Below are 17,359 nucleotides of genomic sequence, written 5' to 3'. Positions count from 1 at the left end.
ATGTCTGACCGCTTCCCTGCACAGACATCTCCACTGCGCCTGTTCCTCGGAGCACTATGATGTCATCGGTGCAGGCGCAGTGGAGATGTCTGAGCAGGGAAGCGGTCAGACATTCACTGCACATGCGCCGAACAGAGACGCACTTTGACCCATCAGGTGTTACACAGAATTAGGAAACACTTGACTCTGAAAATGAAAAATTTAATTTTTTTCCAGAAAAGGTTGCTTTACACCCACAGGGCAAATGCACCCCACATTTTGTTACCCATTTCCCACTGAATACAGCAACACCCCACATGTGCTCAAAAACGGATGCATGAGTGCATGGCAGGGTTCTAAAGGGAAGGAGCGCCATAGGGCTTTTGGAGGACAGATTTTGCAGGATTGGCTTTTTCGAGCTATGTCGCATATGAAGACACCCTGAGGTACCCCTACAATGGAAACCACCAAAAAGTGACCCCATTTTGCAACCTAGACCCATCAAGGAGTATTTCAAGGTGTGTAGTGAGCACTTTGATCCATTAGGCGTTTCACAGAATTAGGAAACACTTGGCTCTGAAATTGAAAAATTAAATTTTTTCCAGAAAAAGTTGTTTTACACCCACATTTTTCACTTTCACAAGGGGTAACAGGGCAAATTCACCCCACATTTTGTTACCCATTTCCCCCTGAATACAGCAACACCCCATATGTGCTCAAAAACGGATGCATGGGCGTAAGGCAGGGTTCAGAAGGGAAGGAGTGCCATATTGTTTCTGGAGGACAGATGTTGCTGGAATGTTTTATTTAGGCTCCATTCACACGTTCGCAAGTGTTTTACGGATCCGCAAAACACAGACATCGGCGATGTGCGTTTCACAATTTGCGGACCGCACATCGCCGGCACTATATAGAAAATGCTATTGCGGACAAGAATAGGACATGTTCTATTTTTTTCGGGAACGCAATTCTGTTCCGCATTTTTGGAGCAGGCTCCATTCACACGTCCGGGAACGGAATTGCCGACCCATTAATTTCAATGGGGACAGACTATGTCCCACCCAGGTCCGTAATTGCGGATCCGCACTTCCGGGTCCGCAATTGCGTTCCCGAAAAAAATAGAACATGTCCTATTCTTGTCCGCAAAAACATCGCCGATGTCCGTGTTTTGCGGATCTGTGGATCTGCAAAACACTTGCGGACGTGTGAATGGAGCCTCAAATAGATCCTGAGGTACTCCTACAGTGGAAACCCTCAATAAGTGACCACATTTTGGAAACTACTCATCTATAGTGGGTTTTTAGTTTCCTTATAATTTGTACAGTAAATTTAGTTGGAATAATTTAGAGAAGGTGAACTAAGATGTTTTCTAAAATATAAATTCTCATTGGGCAATAGGAAAGGATAAAAAGGGTTTCATGAAAGTAAAAGTATAAAATTATACATCAAAAGTAGTATGGTAAATTTTGAAGCATCTTTTCATACAAAGGCCAGGTTTTGATGGACATGTTTCACATTGATAGCTGGTTTCCTTTCTTATACCATTTTTGTAACACACACGGCAACGTTTTAGCGGCTTGCTCTTTTTAGCAGTGGGAGAAATTTCACTGGGGAAGTGCTGTCCTGGCATTATCCTTGTTGCCGCACATGTAGAAGTGGTACTGGGGCCTGTCTCCTCCCGGTCCTCATATATGAGGGCCTTTCATTACATTTTCTTGAAATTCAAGAAAAGTTCCCTCTTGGCCAGCATTTCTGTAAAGCACAAATGCATTATACAGGGTGGACCATTTATATGGATACACCTTAATAAAATGGGAATGGTTGGTGATATTAACTTCCTGTTTGTGGCACATTAGTATATGTGAGGGGGGAAACTTTTCAAGATGGGTGGTGACCATGGCAGCCATTTTCAAGTCGGCCATTTTGAATCCAACTTTTGTTTTTTTCAATAAGAAGAGGGTCATGTGACACATCAAACTTATTGGGAATTTCACACGAAAAACAATGGTGTGCTTGGTTTTAACGTAACTTTATTCTTTCATGAGTTATTTACAAGTTTCTCTTTGTTTACAGCCATTGACATGTCGCCGAGGTTAACACGTGAGGAGTGGATAGAAATTGTGTTGATGTCTGGTGAACGCAATAACCGGGTCATTGCAGCAGATTTCAATGCAAGACAACCCTACGAGACCACCCATCTCCCATGCTACAGTTAGCAAACTGCTTGCTAAGTTTCGTGAAACTGGTCCAGTGTTGGATTTGCCAAAATGTGGACGCTTGAAATCTGTCTCTAATGAAGAAACATCAGTGGCTGTCCTAGCTTCATTCAGCAAGAGCCCACAGCGTAGCACTCGCCGCATGTCACTGGAGAGTGGCATTAGTCGAACATCCCTTCGGCGGATATTAGCTACTCACAAATTGCACCCTTACAAACTCCAGCTACTGCAGCATCTCAACGAGGATGACCCAGATCGGCACACTGAATTTGCCGAATGGGCAAAACAAAAATTGGAACAGGACCCTCAGTTAACGCAGAAGATTTTGTTCAGTGATGAGGCAAACTTTTATGTGAATGGTGAAGTTAACAAACAAAACCACCGCTATTGGTCTGACACTAACCCACATTGGATAGATCCCTCCAAGACTGTTGGAAGAAAATAATTGATGGTATGGTTTGGTATATGGGGTACAAAGATAGTGGGGCCATTCTTCATCAATGGAAACCTCAAGGCCACTGGATATGCAAAATTACTACATGATGATGTGTTTCCCTCTTTATGCACTGAAGCTGGCACGTTCCCTGAGTTTTTCCAGCAAGACTGTGCACCACCACATTATGGGTGTCAGGTCCGAGCATTCCTAGATGAACAGTTTCCTGGAAAGTGGATTGGTCGTCGTGGGCCAGTTGAATGGCCCCCAAGGTCTCCCGATCTGACCCCCTTAGACTTTTATCTTTGGGGTCATCTGAAGGCAATTGTCTATGCTGTGAAGATACGAGATGTGCAGCACCTGAAACTACGGATACTGGAAGCTTGTGCTAGCATTTCTCCTGCGGTGTTGCTATCAGTGTGTGAAGAGTGGGAGAAGAGGGTTGCATTGACAATCCAACACAATGGGCAGCACATTGAACACATTTTAAAAGTGGTCAGAAACTTGTTAATAACTCATGAAAGAATAAAGTTACGTTAAAACCAAGGACACCATTGTTTTTCTTGTGGAATTCCCAATAAGTTTGATGTGTCACATGACCCTCTTCCTATTGAAAAAACCAAAAGTTGGATTCAAAATGGCCGACTTCAAAATGGCCGCCATGGTCACCACCCATCTTGAAAAGTTTCCCCCCTCACATATACTAATGTGCCACAAACAGGATATCACCAACCATTCCCATTTTATTAAGGTGTATCCATATAAATGGCCCACCCTGTATAGGTGCACCACAAGTCTTTTATACCATATCCTGATTTTTTCACATGGCACTGTAGGGTTTGAGTACCTGGTCTGACAGGTCTACCCCACCCATAAATGTATTATATTCTTGAATGCACACTGGTTTAGGGGTTTCAGTGCCAGTACCTCTAACAGGCACAAGGGTGCTGATGTCACAATGTATTGTGGTTAACATAAGTACATCTCTTTTGTCTTTATATTTAGCGCACAATATATTTTCGTTACAAAGTGCTCTACTCTCTCGCACCCTAAGCATTTGCCCCAGCAGCGTTTTTGGGAGGCCTTTTTGGTTCTTTCTTATTGTGTCACATGCCACCGTACTTCTGTTAGCAAGGCACTTAAAAAGTGATATATTGGAATGAAAGTTGTCAAGGTACAGGTGGTATCCTTGATCCAGCAATGGGTGAACCAAATCTCATACAATTTTTCCGCTTATTCCAAGGGTAGGGGGACATTCTGGGGGTTCTATTTTAGAATCCTTCCCCTCATATATTTTAAAGCGATGTGTGTAGCCAGTTTCACTTTTACACAATTTATACAGCTTGATGCCGTATCTTGCCCTCTTGTTAGGCAAGTACTGTCGAAAATGCAGCCTTCCTTTGAAGTTCACTAGGGATTCGTCAACAACAATATGTTTATCAGGGGTATATATTTCTGCAAACATAGAATTGAAATGGGTGATTATGGGACTTAATTTATACAATCTATCAAAATTGGGATCATCTTGGAGTGGGCATCTGGTATTATCATTGTAGTGTATACATTTCATTATGGCTTCAAATCTCATTCTAGACATGGCTGCACGATACATTGGATTGTGGTAAAGTACGTCTGTACTCCAGTATGCTCTTATAGATGTTTTTTTACCAGGCCCATACTTAATACAATGCCCCAAAATGTACGCATTTCCCCAGCGTCGGTAGGGGTCCATTTCGGAGCCTGAAATGTTGTAGGATTCATGGCAATAAATTGGTTTGCGTACAAATTGGTTTGCACAACCATCAATGAAATAAAATTATCAGTAAAGAAAAGCTTAAAAAAATCAACTTCTCTAAACCCAGTCGTATTAACATGTGTACCTGCATCAGCAGTAAAGTTGGGTACCTGGGCCACATAGTTATCTGGGGGTGCCCAAATAGGTGCACTTGATTTGGGTTAATAACTGATCATCAACCCTTTGGCGCCTTCTTGGTGGTTCATTGGATTCATTTGAAGATGATGATGCAATACAATTCATGTCACCTTCACTTGCAGACTCAGTGTCTGAACAAATCATGGCGTACACCTGCTCTGCAGTAAACCGCCTGCCATGCGCCATATTTGAATTTTAGTAAACGACGTAACAGTCCAGTAACTGTAGAAGATTAAACAGTATTTTTTTTTCAAATTGTACTGAAATATTTTTAAATATTTTTAAATCAAATTTGCTCCCAAAAATATATAGGAGCAGGAATGGGCTCACTGGGTCAGTGACTGGTGCTAGTGGTCAGTGTCGATGGCAGAAAAAAGCCCACTAAGAATGTGTATTGCTTGGTGCAACTCTGGCAATAGGTCTGTGTGTACCCAAGAAAATAAAAGAAAAACTGTAAATAAAAAAGATTTTATATAAGAGTGGGTTAGGGTTAACTGGGTCAGTGACTGATGGCGGTTAGCCAATGTGGATGTCAATGGGAAGGAGGGCGAGGGGGGAGGCCCTCTAGAAAATATGTAGTTCTAGGTGCGACTCTGATAGGGGTGCTGGGCGTACCTACTAAAATAACACAAACTGTTTCAGTGACTGGCGGCCGTTGGCCTGTGCAGACGTCGATGGGGGGGGGGGGGGGATATGTAGTGCTTTGTGCGACTGGGTGTACGGGTCTCACTGGGTCAGGGCCGCTAACAAAATTATAAAACTAAACGGCACTAAATGGGGAAAAAAAAATATCTGCTCTGAAAAAAAAAAATGGGAGCAGGATGGGGTTCACTGGAAAGTAATGGGAGATGGATGATGTGTGTATAGTGATTGTGCAACTTTAACAGGAGCTCTGAGTGACAATAACCCTCTCTGATCAACTCTCTGAGAGAACTGAGGTGATTAGAGGGGGTGAAGACACCTACCCAGACTCCTGTCCCCTGTTTGGCCAACCTAGGATGGACCATCTTGATTGGTTCTGGGTTGGCAAACTGTGACTGGTAGCTAATCATAGCTCTGTCACCACCTACATGGCGACAGGTTCGCATCTACATGGTATGGCTGTCAGAGGGTGCTGACAGCAGCGATCCTCGATGCCTTCCTGCTCTGATCGGTGCATTGGAGGGACCGATCAGAGCACACCTGCTCTGCAATATACTTCGGGTGGCTGTCAGAGCGCCGCTGCAGTCTCCGTTACAGCCCAACCCCCTCGAGACGTTTCTAAGAAAAATAGCGCTGATTGGTCCATGAGACTTCACGGACGAATCACAGCGATCGCCGACCTGGGTGTGCTCTCACAGCTACCAGGCCGGCTAGCTGTGATACTTAGCGGTCCGTGACAGCGATCATCAGAGTGCTGCCACCATATAGTAAAATATGGTGACAGTTTCTAGCCATGACACGTATATACGTCATGTAGCGCAAAATAGCTGTGTTTCATGACGTGTATACTCGTCAACGAGCGTTAAGGAGTTAAAGGGAACCTGTCATGTTGATATTTGATTATAATCTAACTAATTATATACAATCATTAACTACTAAAAAGTACCTTAGATGTATTCACTTACTGGTGTGACAGATGGTTACCTCATAATATATACACAAAGAGGCCACATGCCGCATGCTAATGAGCTGATTTGAGTCCAGCGTGATGTCATTGAGTCCAGCGTTTTTTTAATTCAGAGCTGCCCACCTGCTGCTGATTCATATGGAAAACAACTGTCAATCAGCAGCAGGTAGGCGGAAGGAGTCAGGAGCTCATGAATATTCAGGACTCATCATTATGAGCTGGATCTTTTCAATACAATATGTTGGCAGATTGACTGGGTCAATTCAAGAAAGTGACCCAGCATTTTGCTAAGAGAATCAGTCACTTATTTATGTTGCCCTTAGTTAGGACACCATAATACTGGTGACAGGTTCCCTTTAACTTAATTATGAGAATGGAGGAGCTTGCTGCAGAATACATTGATAATCCTAGCAGATTTCAGCAACTGTGGATCACGTTTGATAGCACATTTGATTTTCATTGGTTGGTTGAGTAAAGGAGTCATACCCCATTCACAACTATCCTCCCCCTTTTTAATACCGTATATGCTTTATTACTATTCTCTCTATCCTCTTGAGTAACCAGGTCACCTATGTGCTGTGTTTTATGTTTTAGTTGTGTGTTTCACACTGCCATCTTATTAAATAGGCATGTTATAGGTAGCTATTTGATCTGTTCAGAACTTGTGCGTATGTGTGTGTATATATATGTGTGTGTGTGTCATTCCGATGCCAAGTTTATTACTGTTAGCTGATATTATTGTATCCTAATATGTTTACCCGTTCTGTATACTTTTATACTGTTTTGTACTTTTTGTATTTTTAGAAGATTAAAAATAGATTGGTGGTCTTCTCTGAGACTAAAATGTTATCATTTTTGTATGTTGCATTTTATTTTTGATGGCAGAGGATGAAAGATGATGCTGACAGTGAAAAGAGGCAGCAGATCCATCACATTCAGAACTTGTATGCTTTCAACCTTTTTTGCCAGAAACGTTTTGACGAGTCTATGCAAGTGTTTGCCAAGCTTGGTACTGGTAAGTTTTTTTTTTTTGTTTAGTTTTTTATAGACATAATGCTGTTTTAGTAAAATAAGTAACTTTCTTTTAAAGGGGTTCTCCAAGAAAGATAAAAATGAAAATACATGTTATTATAAATAAACTCTTAAATGCCTTTAGTTATTTATAACGGCTCGTTTTGTTTAGGGTACAATCAGTGAAGGCGTTAGGCTGCGGCTACATGACAGTATTTATCTCATTAATGTCTTTCAACATTTTTTGTAATGATAGTCTGTGGTGTCACACTACGACATGCTGCAACCGCGACATAACTGTCGCACAAAATTCCATCCAAGTTGTTGTTTAGTTATACACTTTTGTCGAGCAACAAATAAAACCCCTTAAAATAGCCGCTGTCAGATTTAGGGTACTTTCACACTTGCGTCGCCGGAACTGCCTGCCGGATCCGTCAAAACGTATGTATACTGATGGCATTTGTCAGACGGATCAGGATCCTGATCCGTCTGACAAATGCATTGGAATGGCGGATCCGGCATTTATTTTTTTCACCTCTTTTGCAGTCTGAGCATGTGCAGACCGCAAAAATTGATCCGTTTTGCCGGAACACTCCAGGGCCGGATCCGCCATTAATGCATTTCAATGGGAAAGTGTTCTGGAATTTTGGACGGAGATAAAACTGCAGCATGCTGCGGTATTTTCTCCGTCCTGAAGAAGCAAAAAGACTGAACTGAAGACATCCTGATGCATCCTGAACAGATTTCTCTCCCTTGACAATGCATGGGGATAAAACTGATCAGTTCTTTTCCGGTATTGAGCCCCTAGGGAAAGAATAACGCTAGTGTGAAAGTACCCTTATGAGCATGGAATCCGTCCTCCTAATCACACTGCAGGATGGCCTGGATGAGAAAGTAGAGTACATAGCAGGCTCGGTTCTATGCCGGTGTGAACATTGTCAAACACGAAATAATTGGGGTCATTTATCAAACTGGTGTAGAGTAGAACTGGCTTAGTTGCCCATAGCAACTAATCAGATTCCACCTTTAATCTTTGACAGCTCCTTTGGAAAATGAAAGGTGGAATCTGATGGGTTTCTATGGGTAACTAAGCCAGTTCTACTTTACACCAGTTTGATAAATGACCCCATGTGTGCAGATCACAGGTGACTAAAATAATAGACGGTGGAGGTGCAGTAGACATCGCATATCTAGATTTTAGTAAGGCTTTTGACACTGTCCCACATAGAAGACTTATCAATAAACTGCAGTCATTGAGCATGGACTCCCATATTGTTGAGTGGATTAGGCAGTGGCTGAGTGACAGACAGCAGAGGGTTGTAGTCAATGGAGAACATTCAAAACAAAGTCATGTTACCAGTGGGGTTCCACAGGGATCTGTACTGGGATCAATTTTGTTTAATATCTTCATAAGTGATATTGCAAAAGGCCTCGATGGTAAGGTTTGTCTTTTTGCTGATGACACAAAGATATGTAACAGGGTTGATGTTCCTGGAGGGAAACGCCAAATGGAAAAGAATTTAGGAAAACTAGAAGAATGGTCAGAACTCTGGCAACTGAAATTTAATGTGGATAAGTGCAAGATAATGCACCTGGGGCGTAAAAACCCAAGGGCAGAATATAGAATATTTGACACAGTCCTGACCTCAGTATCTGAGGAAAGGGATTTAGGAGTAATTATTTCAGAAGACTTAAAGGTGGGAAGACAATGTAATAGGGCAGCACGAAATGCCAGCAGAATGCTTGGATGTATAGGGAGAGGTATAAGCAGTAGAAAGAGTGAAGTGCTTATGCCGCTGTACAGAACACTGGTGAGACCTCACTTGGAGTATTGTGCGCAGTACTGGAGGCCATATCTCCAGAAGGATATAGATACTCTAGAGAGAGTTCAGAGAAGAGCTACTAAACTAGTACATGGATTGCAGGATAAAACTTACCAGGAAAGGTTAAAGGACCTTAATATGTATAGCTTGGAAGAAAGACGAGACAGAGGGGATATGATAGAAACTTTTAAATACATAAAGGGAATCAACTCGGTAAAGGAGGAGAGCATATTTAAAAGAAGAAAAACTACCACAAGAGGACACAGTTTTAAATTAGAGGGGCAAAGGTTTAAAAGTAATATAAGGAAGTATTACTTTACTGAGAGAGTAGTGGATGCATGGAATAGCCTTCCTGCAGAAGTGGTAGCTGCAAATACAGTGAAGGAGTTTAAGCATGCATGGGATAGGCATAAGGCTATCCTTCATATAAGATAGGGCCAGGGACTATTAATAGGATTCAGATATATTGGGCAGACTAGATGGGCCAAATGGTTCTTATCTGCCGACACATTCTATGTTTCTATGTTTCTTTGTGCTTCTGTGTGTGTCTTTGTTCGTATTCACAAGATGAAGGGTAGGGATGAGGACCAGACACGCTGCTGTGGGGGAGGAAGGTTATTAGAAAACACACACAGCTTGTGAGTACCACATAAGGTGAACTCCTGCAGTGTCATTAGGAGGACGGATTCCATGCTCATAAATCAGACAACGGCCATTTTAACTCCTACACTGATTGTCCCCTAGACAAAATGAGCTGTTATAAAGAGTCAGGCATTTAAGAGTTCATTTATAATAACATGTTTTTCAGTATTTTCAATTTTTTTTTCTTTCCTGGAGAACCCCTTTAACTTAGTATCCTGAAAAGTTTTTTTTTTTGTTGTTCCATATTCCAACCCTGGAACTTTCTGATGCTGTAATATTGAGTCTATTTACCACCTCCATTACAGTTGGAATTTTATTTATCATACCGCAGCCATTATTCTGCCGCAAACCCATTTGCTTTTATGTTGGATTCTTTCAATGGTGATCTAGGTACACATTTTTCCCTTTCCATGTGCATCCCCTGCCAGTGCACTTGCATCGCTTTTTCTGTCCACTCCAGCGATTGGGAGAGTGGTCACATGACTGTTCCCTCTGTGGAGACGGGATTTCCACTGACATCACAACCATGTCTCCCATGATGCCCTCAGTCATAATCCTCGCCCAAATGGTCGGGATGTCAGACCCATGTGATCATAGAATGGGCTGGTCGATGCTTTCAATCCACAAGCAGGGTATGTGAAGGCCACTGCTTGTTATATTGAGGACACATTAGGAGGAAACAGTAAAGGAATGATGGTGTAGTTGGCGGTATTTTCTTCCCAGGGAGATGTGTGTTGTAAGATCAGGCAAGTATTTTGCCTGATCTTACAACACACATCACTATAAGAAGTGTTGTGGCTGCAGCTCATCTGTGATCACAACCTGGAAATTCAGGTTGTAAACAATGGAGCTCAGCGGGAGAATGGAGACTGAAGTGAAGACTCAGGAAAAGCTGACTGGTACCCTGTTAGGCCTCATGCACATGCATCCGAGCCTCAGTATTTGTGGCTCAGATGCGGACCCATTCACTTCAATTGGGCCGCAAAAGATGCTGTCCGCATCCATTGCTCCGTTCTATGGTCCGCAAAAATAATATGATCTATCCTATTCTTGTCTGTTTTGTGGGCAAGAATAGGCAGTTTTATTAATGGCTATCCGCACCGTTCCGCAAATTGCGGAACGCACACGGACGCCATCCGTGTTTTGAGGATCCACAATTTGAGGACCGCAAAATGCACAACGGTCGTGTGCATGAGGCCTTATGCTGTGTTGGAGACTAGACAAGTTTTATACAGTTAAATGATGTTTTTAGTATCCTGCACAACCCCTTTAAATTTAAAAGAGCCAGTTCTGCACCGAGATTCTTTTGAACCTTTTAATTTATCGCAACAACACCATATGTGCAACAGGTCCATACTGCCTATTGTTTCATATTATGTAACTATTAATTGAAATATTTTAGTTATAGTTAGTACTATCCTTTATCTTAACCGCCTCCGGACTGCCTGACGCAGGATCGCGTTCCGGAGGCGGCAGCTCAGCGCAGAGTCACGCATATACGCGTCATCTCGCGAGACGCGCATGCGCATCGCGGGCCGGCAAAAGTTCAAGGAGTATTTAGTCAGCAACCTGCCAGCCAATGATCGTGGCTGGCAGGTTGCTGATTTAAAAAAAAATCTAATCAGAAGCCATCTAACACCTTATATTTATAAATATAAGGTGTTAAATGGCTTCTCTGCTCCTCTGCTGGTCCTTTTGGTCGGTTGGTTCCAGCAGAGGAGCAGACATCACAGTGAGTACACCCAACACCACACTTAGCCCCCAGATTACCCCAATTAACCCCTTGATCACCCCTTGATCGCCCCTGTCAATCACTAGTGAAAGGGAAAAAAGTGATCAGTGTAAACTGTCAGTTTTTTTTTTCACTAGTATTGACTGTTAGGTTTTAGGATAGTTTAGGCCCCTTGGTTAGGTAGTTTAGCGTCAGTTAGCGCCCAGCCCACCGCACCGCAGTCACTGATTCGCTGATTAGCGTATCACTAATCAGCATTTGTACTTTTATAGTATCTGTAAGTGATCAAAACTGATCACAGTCAGATCTATAATTGTATTAGTGTCACCTTAGTTCACCCTCCACCCAAAACACAGTGTTTGCCCGATCAGGCCTGATCGGTCGCCCACACGTGCGTTCACCCACGCCCGCCCCGCCGCAGTGACAAAAAAATATTTTTTTTTTGATCACTGCACAATCACTTTACAAGCGCTACGGCGATAAAAAAATCAGTTTTGATATTTTTTAGCAATCGCAGCGGCCTCCGGTACTTCGCTAGCCTCCCATTTGTAAGACAGGCTTGCTTTTTTTCTTGGGTAGTCTCAGGGAATACCCCTAAATTTAGTAGTCCAAATGTCAAACAGGGGGTATTCTTCTGAAGAGGCCTACAGGCTTCTGACCCAGTCGGATGAGGAATGGGAACCCTCATCTGACGAATCTAGCGGGTCAGAATATGAACCTGTAGAAAGCAGTGGCAGTCTGACCCAAAGTTCGGACGGAGAGGTTGAGGTCCCTGATAGCACCAGGCGTACCCGGCCCCGTGTCGCTAGACCACAGGTTGTGCAGGATCCGTTTCAAGGGCAGCAGAGTGGGGCTGGCGCTGTCGGATTACGTGGTGAGGCATACACCAGCAGCGCAGCCCATCCTGGACCTAGTACCAGCACTGCCGTACAACATGGTGAAGTGGCGAGCACCAGAAGGGCAGTTCAAGCTGGTACGGTGGCACGTGCAATAGTTACCCCGTCGCAGCCACCGCAAAGACAGGCCCGTAGAGCCCCTAGAGTCCCTGAGGTGCTGGCAAACCCTGATTGGCAGTCCCCAACTTCAGCCTCAGCTGTAGTTCCCCCTTTCACCGCCCAGTCTGGAGTTCGGGTTGAGACAGCTCAGATCGGTTCGGCACTGGGATTTTTTGAGCTGTTCTTGACTGCGGAGCTCTTGGACTTAGTCGTGGCAGAAACAAATCGGTATGCCACTCAATTTATAGCCGCCAACCCGGGAAGCTATTATGCCCAGCCTTTTCGGTGGAAACCAGTCCAAGTTTCCGAATTAAAAACTTTTCTGGGCCTTCTCCTGAACATGGGTCTAACCAAAAAGCATGAATTGCGGTCATATTGGTCCACGAACCCGATTCATCACATGCCCATGTTCTCTGCTGCTATGTCCAGGGCACGTTTTGAGACCATCCTGCGTTTTCTGCACTTTAGAGACAACACCACCTCCCATCCCAGATGCCACCCAGCTTTTGACCGCCTCCACAAAATTCGGCCCCTCATAGACCACTTCAACCAGAAATTTGCAGATTTGTATACCCCTGAGCAAAACATCTGCGTAGACGAGTCCCTTATACATTTTACCGGGCGCCTTGGCTTCAAACAATACATCCCAAGCAAGCACGCCCGGTATGGGGTCAAATTGTATAAGCTCTGTGAAAGGGCCACAGGCTATACCCACAAATTTCGGATCTATGAGGGAAAAGATCAGACACGGGAGCCGGTCGGTTGCCCTGACTACCTGGGGAGCAGTGGGAAGACAGTCTGGGACTTGGTGTCACCCTTATTTGGCAAGGGGTACCATCTTTATGTGGACAATTTTTACACAAGTGTGCCCCTCTTCAGGCATTTGTTCCTAGAACAGATTGGCTGCTGTGGCACCGTGCGACCTAGTCGCCGGGGCTTCCCCCAACGGCTCGTTACCACCCGTCTTGCAAGGGGGGAGAGGGCTGCCTTGTGTAGCGAAGAACTGCTCGCGGTGAAATGGAGAGACAAGCGTGACGTTTACATGCTCTCCTCCATTCACGCAGACACGACAATACAAATTGAACGGGCAACCCGTGTCATTGAAAAGCCCCTCTTAGTCCACGACTATTATGCGCTCATGGGAGGGGTGGACTTCAATGACCAGATGTTGGCTCCCTATTTAGTTTCCCGACGCACCAGACGCTGGTATAAGAAGGTGTCTGTATATTTGATTCAATTGGCTGCATATAATAGTTTTGTTCTCTACAGTAAGGCTGGGAGAACGGGATCCTTCCTCAAATTTCAGGAAGAGATCATCGCGAACCTCCTGTATCCAGGAGGTTCCGTGGCCCCAACCACCAGTGTAGTGAGCCGTCTACACGAGCGACATTTCCCCAATGTCGTTGCTGGTACCTCACCCAACCGTCACCCCGAAAAAGATGTTGTGTCTGTAGCAGGAGTGGAATAAGGCGTGACACCCGCTATTTCTGTCCTGACTGCCCTGACCACCCTGCCCTATGCTTAGGGTGTTTCCGGAAGTACCACACACAGGTACACTTAGCATAGGGATTGCATCTCACAGGACAGGCACACAGGGCTATTAGGGCCCTTTTACTAACAGCTGCTGCAAACCTCTCCTTTCACCTGGGATAAAGTGCATAATGTACTTCGCCACATCTTTGGGCAATTTGCGCTTTGCACATTGTCCCATGGGGAAGGAGAGGTTTGTCCTATAAAGGTAAAAAAAAAAACACCGGTAAGCAAAAAAGTTAACGTTCACTTCAAAAAGTTAAATAAAGTTTATATGTTCCATTCAAATCTTATTATAAAGTTAATAAATTTATTGCGTTGCGGCCTGTTTTTTTCTTTTTTGTTTAGTTTTTTTTACCTTCCACGTGGACCAACCGATGAACCAGCTGCAGCACTGATGTGCATTCTGACAGAAGCATTGCGCTGCTGTCAGATTACACAAAAGTCGGTGTATGCGGCGCTGCAAGACGAGATTTCTCCTATGCAGTAAAAGATACGTTTGCCGAGGCATATGAGCCGGCGGTGTTCATATACTTTGGCAAACACTTTGTATATAAAAATATAATAATCCCGGCAATGATTTATTCATCCACATCGATTGATGTGAATGGAGAAATCGGGTTTGCCAGGGCATGCGAGCTAAGTGGGTATGGATGTTGGGCGGAGCTCCTATGTCCTGGCAGACGCCTTTCCCCTCCTTCTTTTCTTTTTTTTGGCAGAGATTTTTTCATCCACATTGATCGATGCGAATGAAGAAATCTGTGCCGTTCATTTTTTCTTTCAGCCCAGAGGCTGAACCGAAAAAAATAAATCTCATTCATTACCCGTATGCTCAATATAAGGAGAATAGAAGAAACTCCTAATACTGGCCATACATGTAATGATTGCGGAGACCCTCAAATGCCAGGGCAGTACAAACCCCCCACAAATGACCCCATTTTGGAAAGAAGACACCCCAAGGTATTAACTGAGGGGCATATTGAGTCCATGAAACATTGAAATTTTTGTCCCAAGTTAGCGGAAAGGGAGACTTTGTGAGAAAAAAAAATAAAATAATCAATTTCCGCTAACTTGTGGCAAAATCTTTTTTTTCTATGAACTCGCCATGCCCCTCATTGAATACCTTGGGGTGTCTTCTTTCCAACATGGAATCACATGTGGGGTATTTATATTGCCCTGGCATTTTAGGGGCCCTAAAGCGTGAGAAGAAGTCTGGGATCCAAATGTCTAAAAATGCCCTCCTAAAAGGAATGTGGGCCCCTTTGCGCATCTAGGCTGTTAAAAAGTGTCACACATCTGGTATCGCCGTACTCAGGAGAAGTTGGAGAATGTGTTTTGGGGTGTCATTTTACATATACCCATGCTGGGTGAGAGAAATATCTCGGTCAAATGGCAACTTTGTATAAAAAAATGGGAAAAGTTGTCTTTTGCCGAGATATTTATCTCACCCAGCATGGGTATATGTAAAATGACACCCCAAAACACATTACCCAACTTCTCCTGAGTACGGCAATACCACATGTGTGACACTTTTTTGCAGCCTAGGTGGGCAAAGGGGCCCACATTCCAAAGAGCACCTTTAGGATTTCACAGGTCATTTTTTACACATTTTGATTTCAAACTACTTACCACACATTAGGGCCCCTAGAATGCCAGGGCAGTGTAACTACCCCACAAGGGACCCTATTTTGGAAAGAAGACACCCCAAGGTATTCCGTGAGGGGCATGGCGAGTTCCTAGAATTTTTTATTTTTTGTCACTAGTTAGCAGAAAATGATGATTTTTATATATTTTTTTTTTCTTACAAAGTCTCATATTCCACTAACTTGTGACAAAAAATAAAAACTTCCATGAACTCACTATGCCCATCACGAAATACCTTGGGGTGTTTTCTTTCCAAAATGGGGTCACTTGTGGGGTAGTTATACTGCCCTGGCATTTTAGGGGCCCAAATTTGTGGTAAGGAGTTTGAAATCAAAATCTGTAAAAAATGGCCGGGGAAATCCGAAAGGTGCTCTTTGGAATGTGGGCCCCTTTGCCCACCTAGGCTGCAAAAAAGTGTCACACATGTGGTATTGCCGTACTCAGGATAAGTTGGGCAATGTGTTTTGGGTTGTCATTTTACATATACCCATGCTGGGTGAGAGAAATATCTTGGCAAAAGACAACTTTTCCCATTTTTTTTATACAAAGTTGGCATTTGACCAAGATATTTATCTTACCCAGCATGGGTATATGTAAAATGACACCCCAAAACACATTGCCCAACTTCTCCTGAGTACGGCAATACCACATGTGTGACACTTTTTTGCAGCCTAGGTGGGCAAAGCGGCCCACATTCCAAAGAGCACCTTTAGGATTTCACAGGTCATTTTTTACACATTTTGATTCCAAACTACTTAGCACACATTAGGGCCCCTAGAATGCCAGGGCAGTATAATTACCCCACAAGTGACCCCATTTTGGAAAGAAGACACCCCAAGGTATTTCGTGATGAGCATAGTGAGTTCATGGAAGTTTTTATTTTTTACAGCAAACTAGAAAAAAATAGGACATGCACTATATTTTTTGCAGGGCAACGGAACGGACATACTGATGCGGACAGCACATGGTGTGCTGTCCGCGTTTTTTGCGGACCCATTGAAATGAATGGGTCCGCATCCTATCCGCAAAAAAAACTAATCGGACACGGAAACAAAATACGGTCGTGTGCATGAGGCCTTAGGGTGAAAACTATGATGGCACAGTAGAGGGAGCTTATGAGATGGCAATATGTTATATATTGATACAGATATAATGCACATTTTCATTTCTGCATTGTAAGGGTATGTCCACACTGCTAAAATCTTACACAGATGCTGTCACTGAAAAATTCTGCAATCAAGATGCCATCATTAGAAGAAAAACACCTTTTTTTTTTTCCCCACTGCTGATTTCCAGTCTACTTCAGAAGTAGCATGGTACTGAGTTTTTTCTTTTTTTTGCATATTTGCTCTGCACAGTTTTTAACATGTCAGATTATAGCCATGTGAATTCAGCCTAAGAGCTCATGCACACGACAGTAGCCTGTTTTGCTCGCCACAAATTGCAGATCTCCAAAACACGGATACTGACCTTGTGTGTTCTGTATTTTGTGGAACAGAACGTCCGGTCTATAATGGAACAGTCCTATCCTTGTCCATAATGTGGACAAGAATAGGACATGTTCTATCTTTTTGCAGAGCCACGGAACAGACATATGGATGAAGTGAATGGGTCCGCATTCGACCTGCAAAAATGTGGATCGGATGCAGATAAAAAATACGTTTGTGTGCATGATACCTAATAATGAGCGCAGGCGCACTGGGTGTAAGGTGGCTATCCTATAAAGTCAATATGTGACCTTTTAGACAGGCAGTAAACTCTTAAGATTTTGTTTGGCTTCCCCAGTTTCAATGTGTGTTGCATATTTTTCAG

The 17,359-nt window shown here is 43.5% G+C and overlaps 1 protein-coding gene across 2 annotated transcripts in view; it reads left to right on the top strand.

The window, feature by feature from the left end:
* Positions 1 to 17,359, top strand: part of VPS39 (VPS39 subunit of HOPS complex) — a 250,264-nt gene that overhangs the window by 158,719 nt on the left and 74,186 nt on the right. The window contains exon 11 of one of the 2 annotated variants that reach the window (XM_040412082.1): positions 7,059 to 7,185. In XM_040412082.1, coding sequence (XP_040268016.1) covers positions 7,059 to 7,185 — 127 coding nt within the window. Of the gene's footprint in view, positions 1 to 7,055; positions 7,186 to 17,359 lie in introns of both variants that reach the window. The other variant, XM_040412081.1, reaches the window with a different exon arrangement.

Source organism: Bufo bufo, chromosome 11 (genome assembly GCF_905171765.1).
Source record: "Bufo bufo chromosome 11, aBufBuf1.1, whole genome shotgun sequence".
Classification (NCBI taxonomy): domain Eukaryota; kingdom Metazoa; phylum Chordata; class Amphibia; order Anura; family Bufonidae; genus Bufo; species Bufo bufo.
Note: the sequence above shows the minus strand (reverse complement) of the source record. Positions and strands in the feature narration are given on the sequence as shown.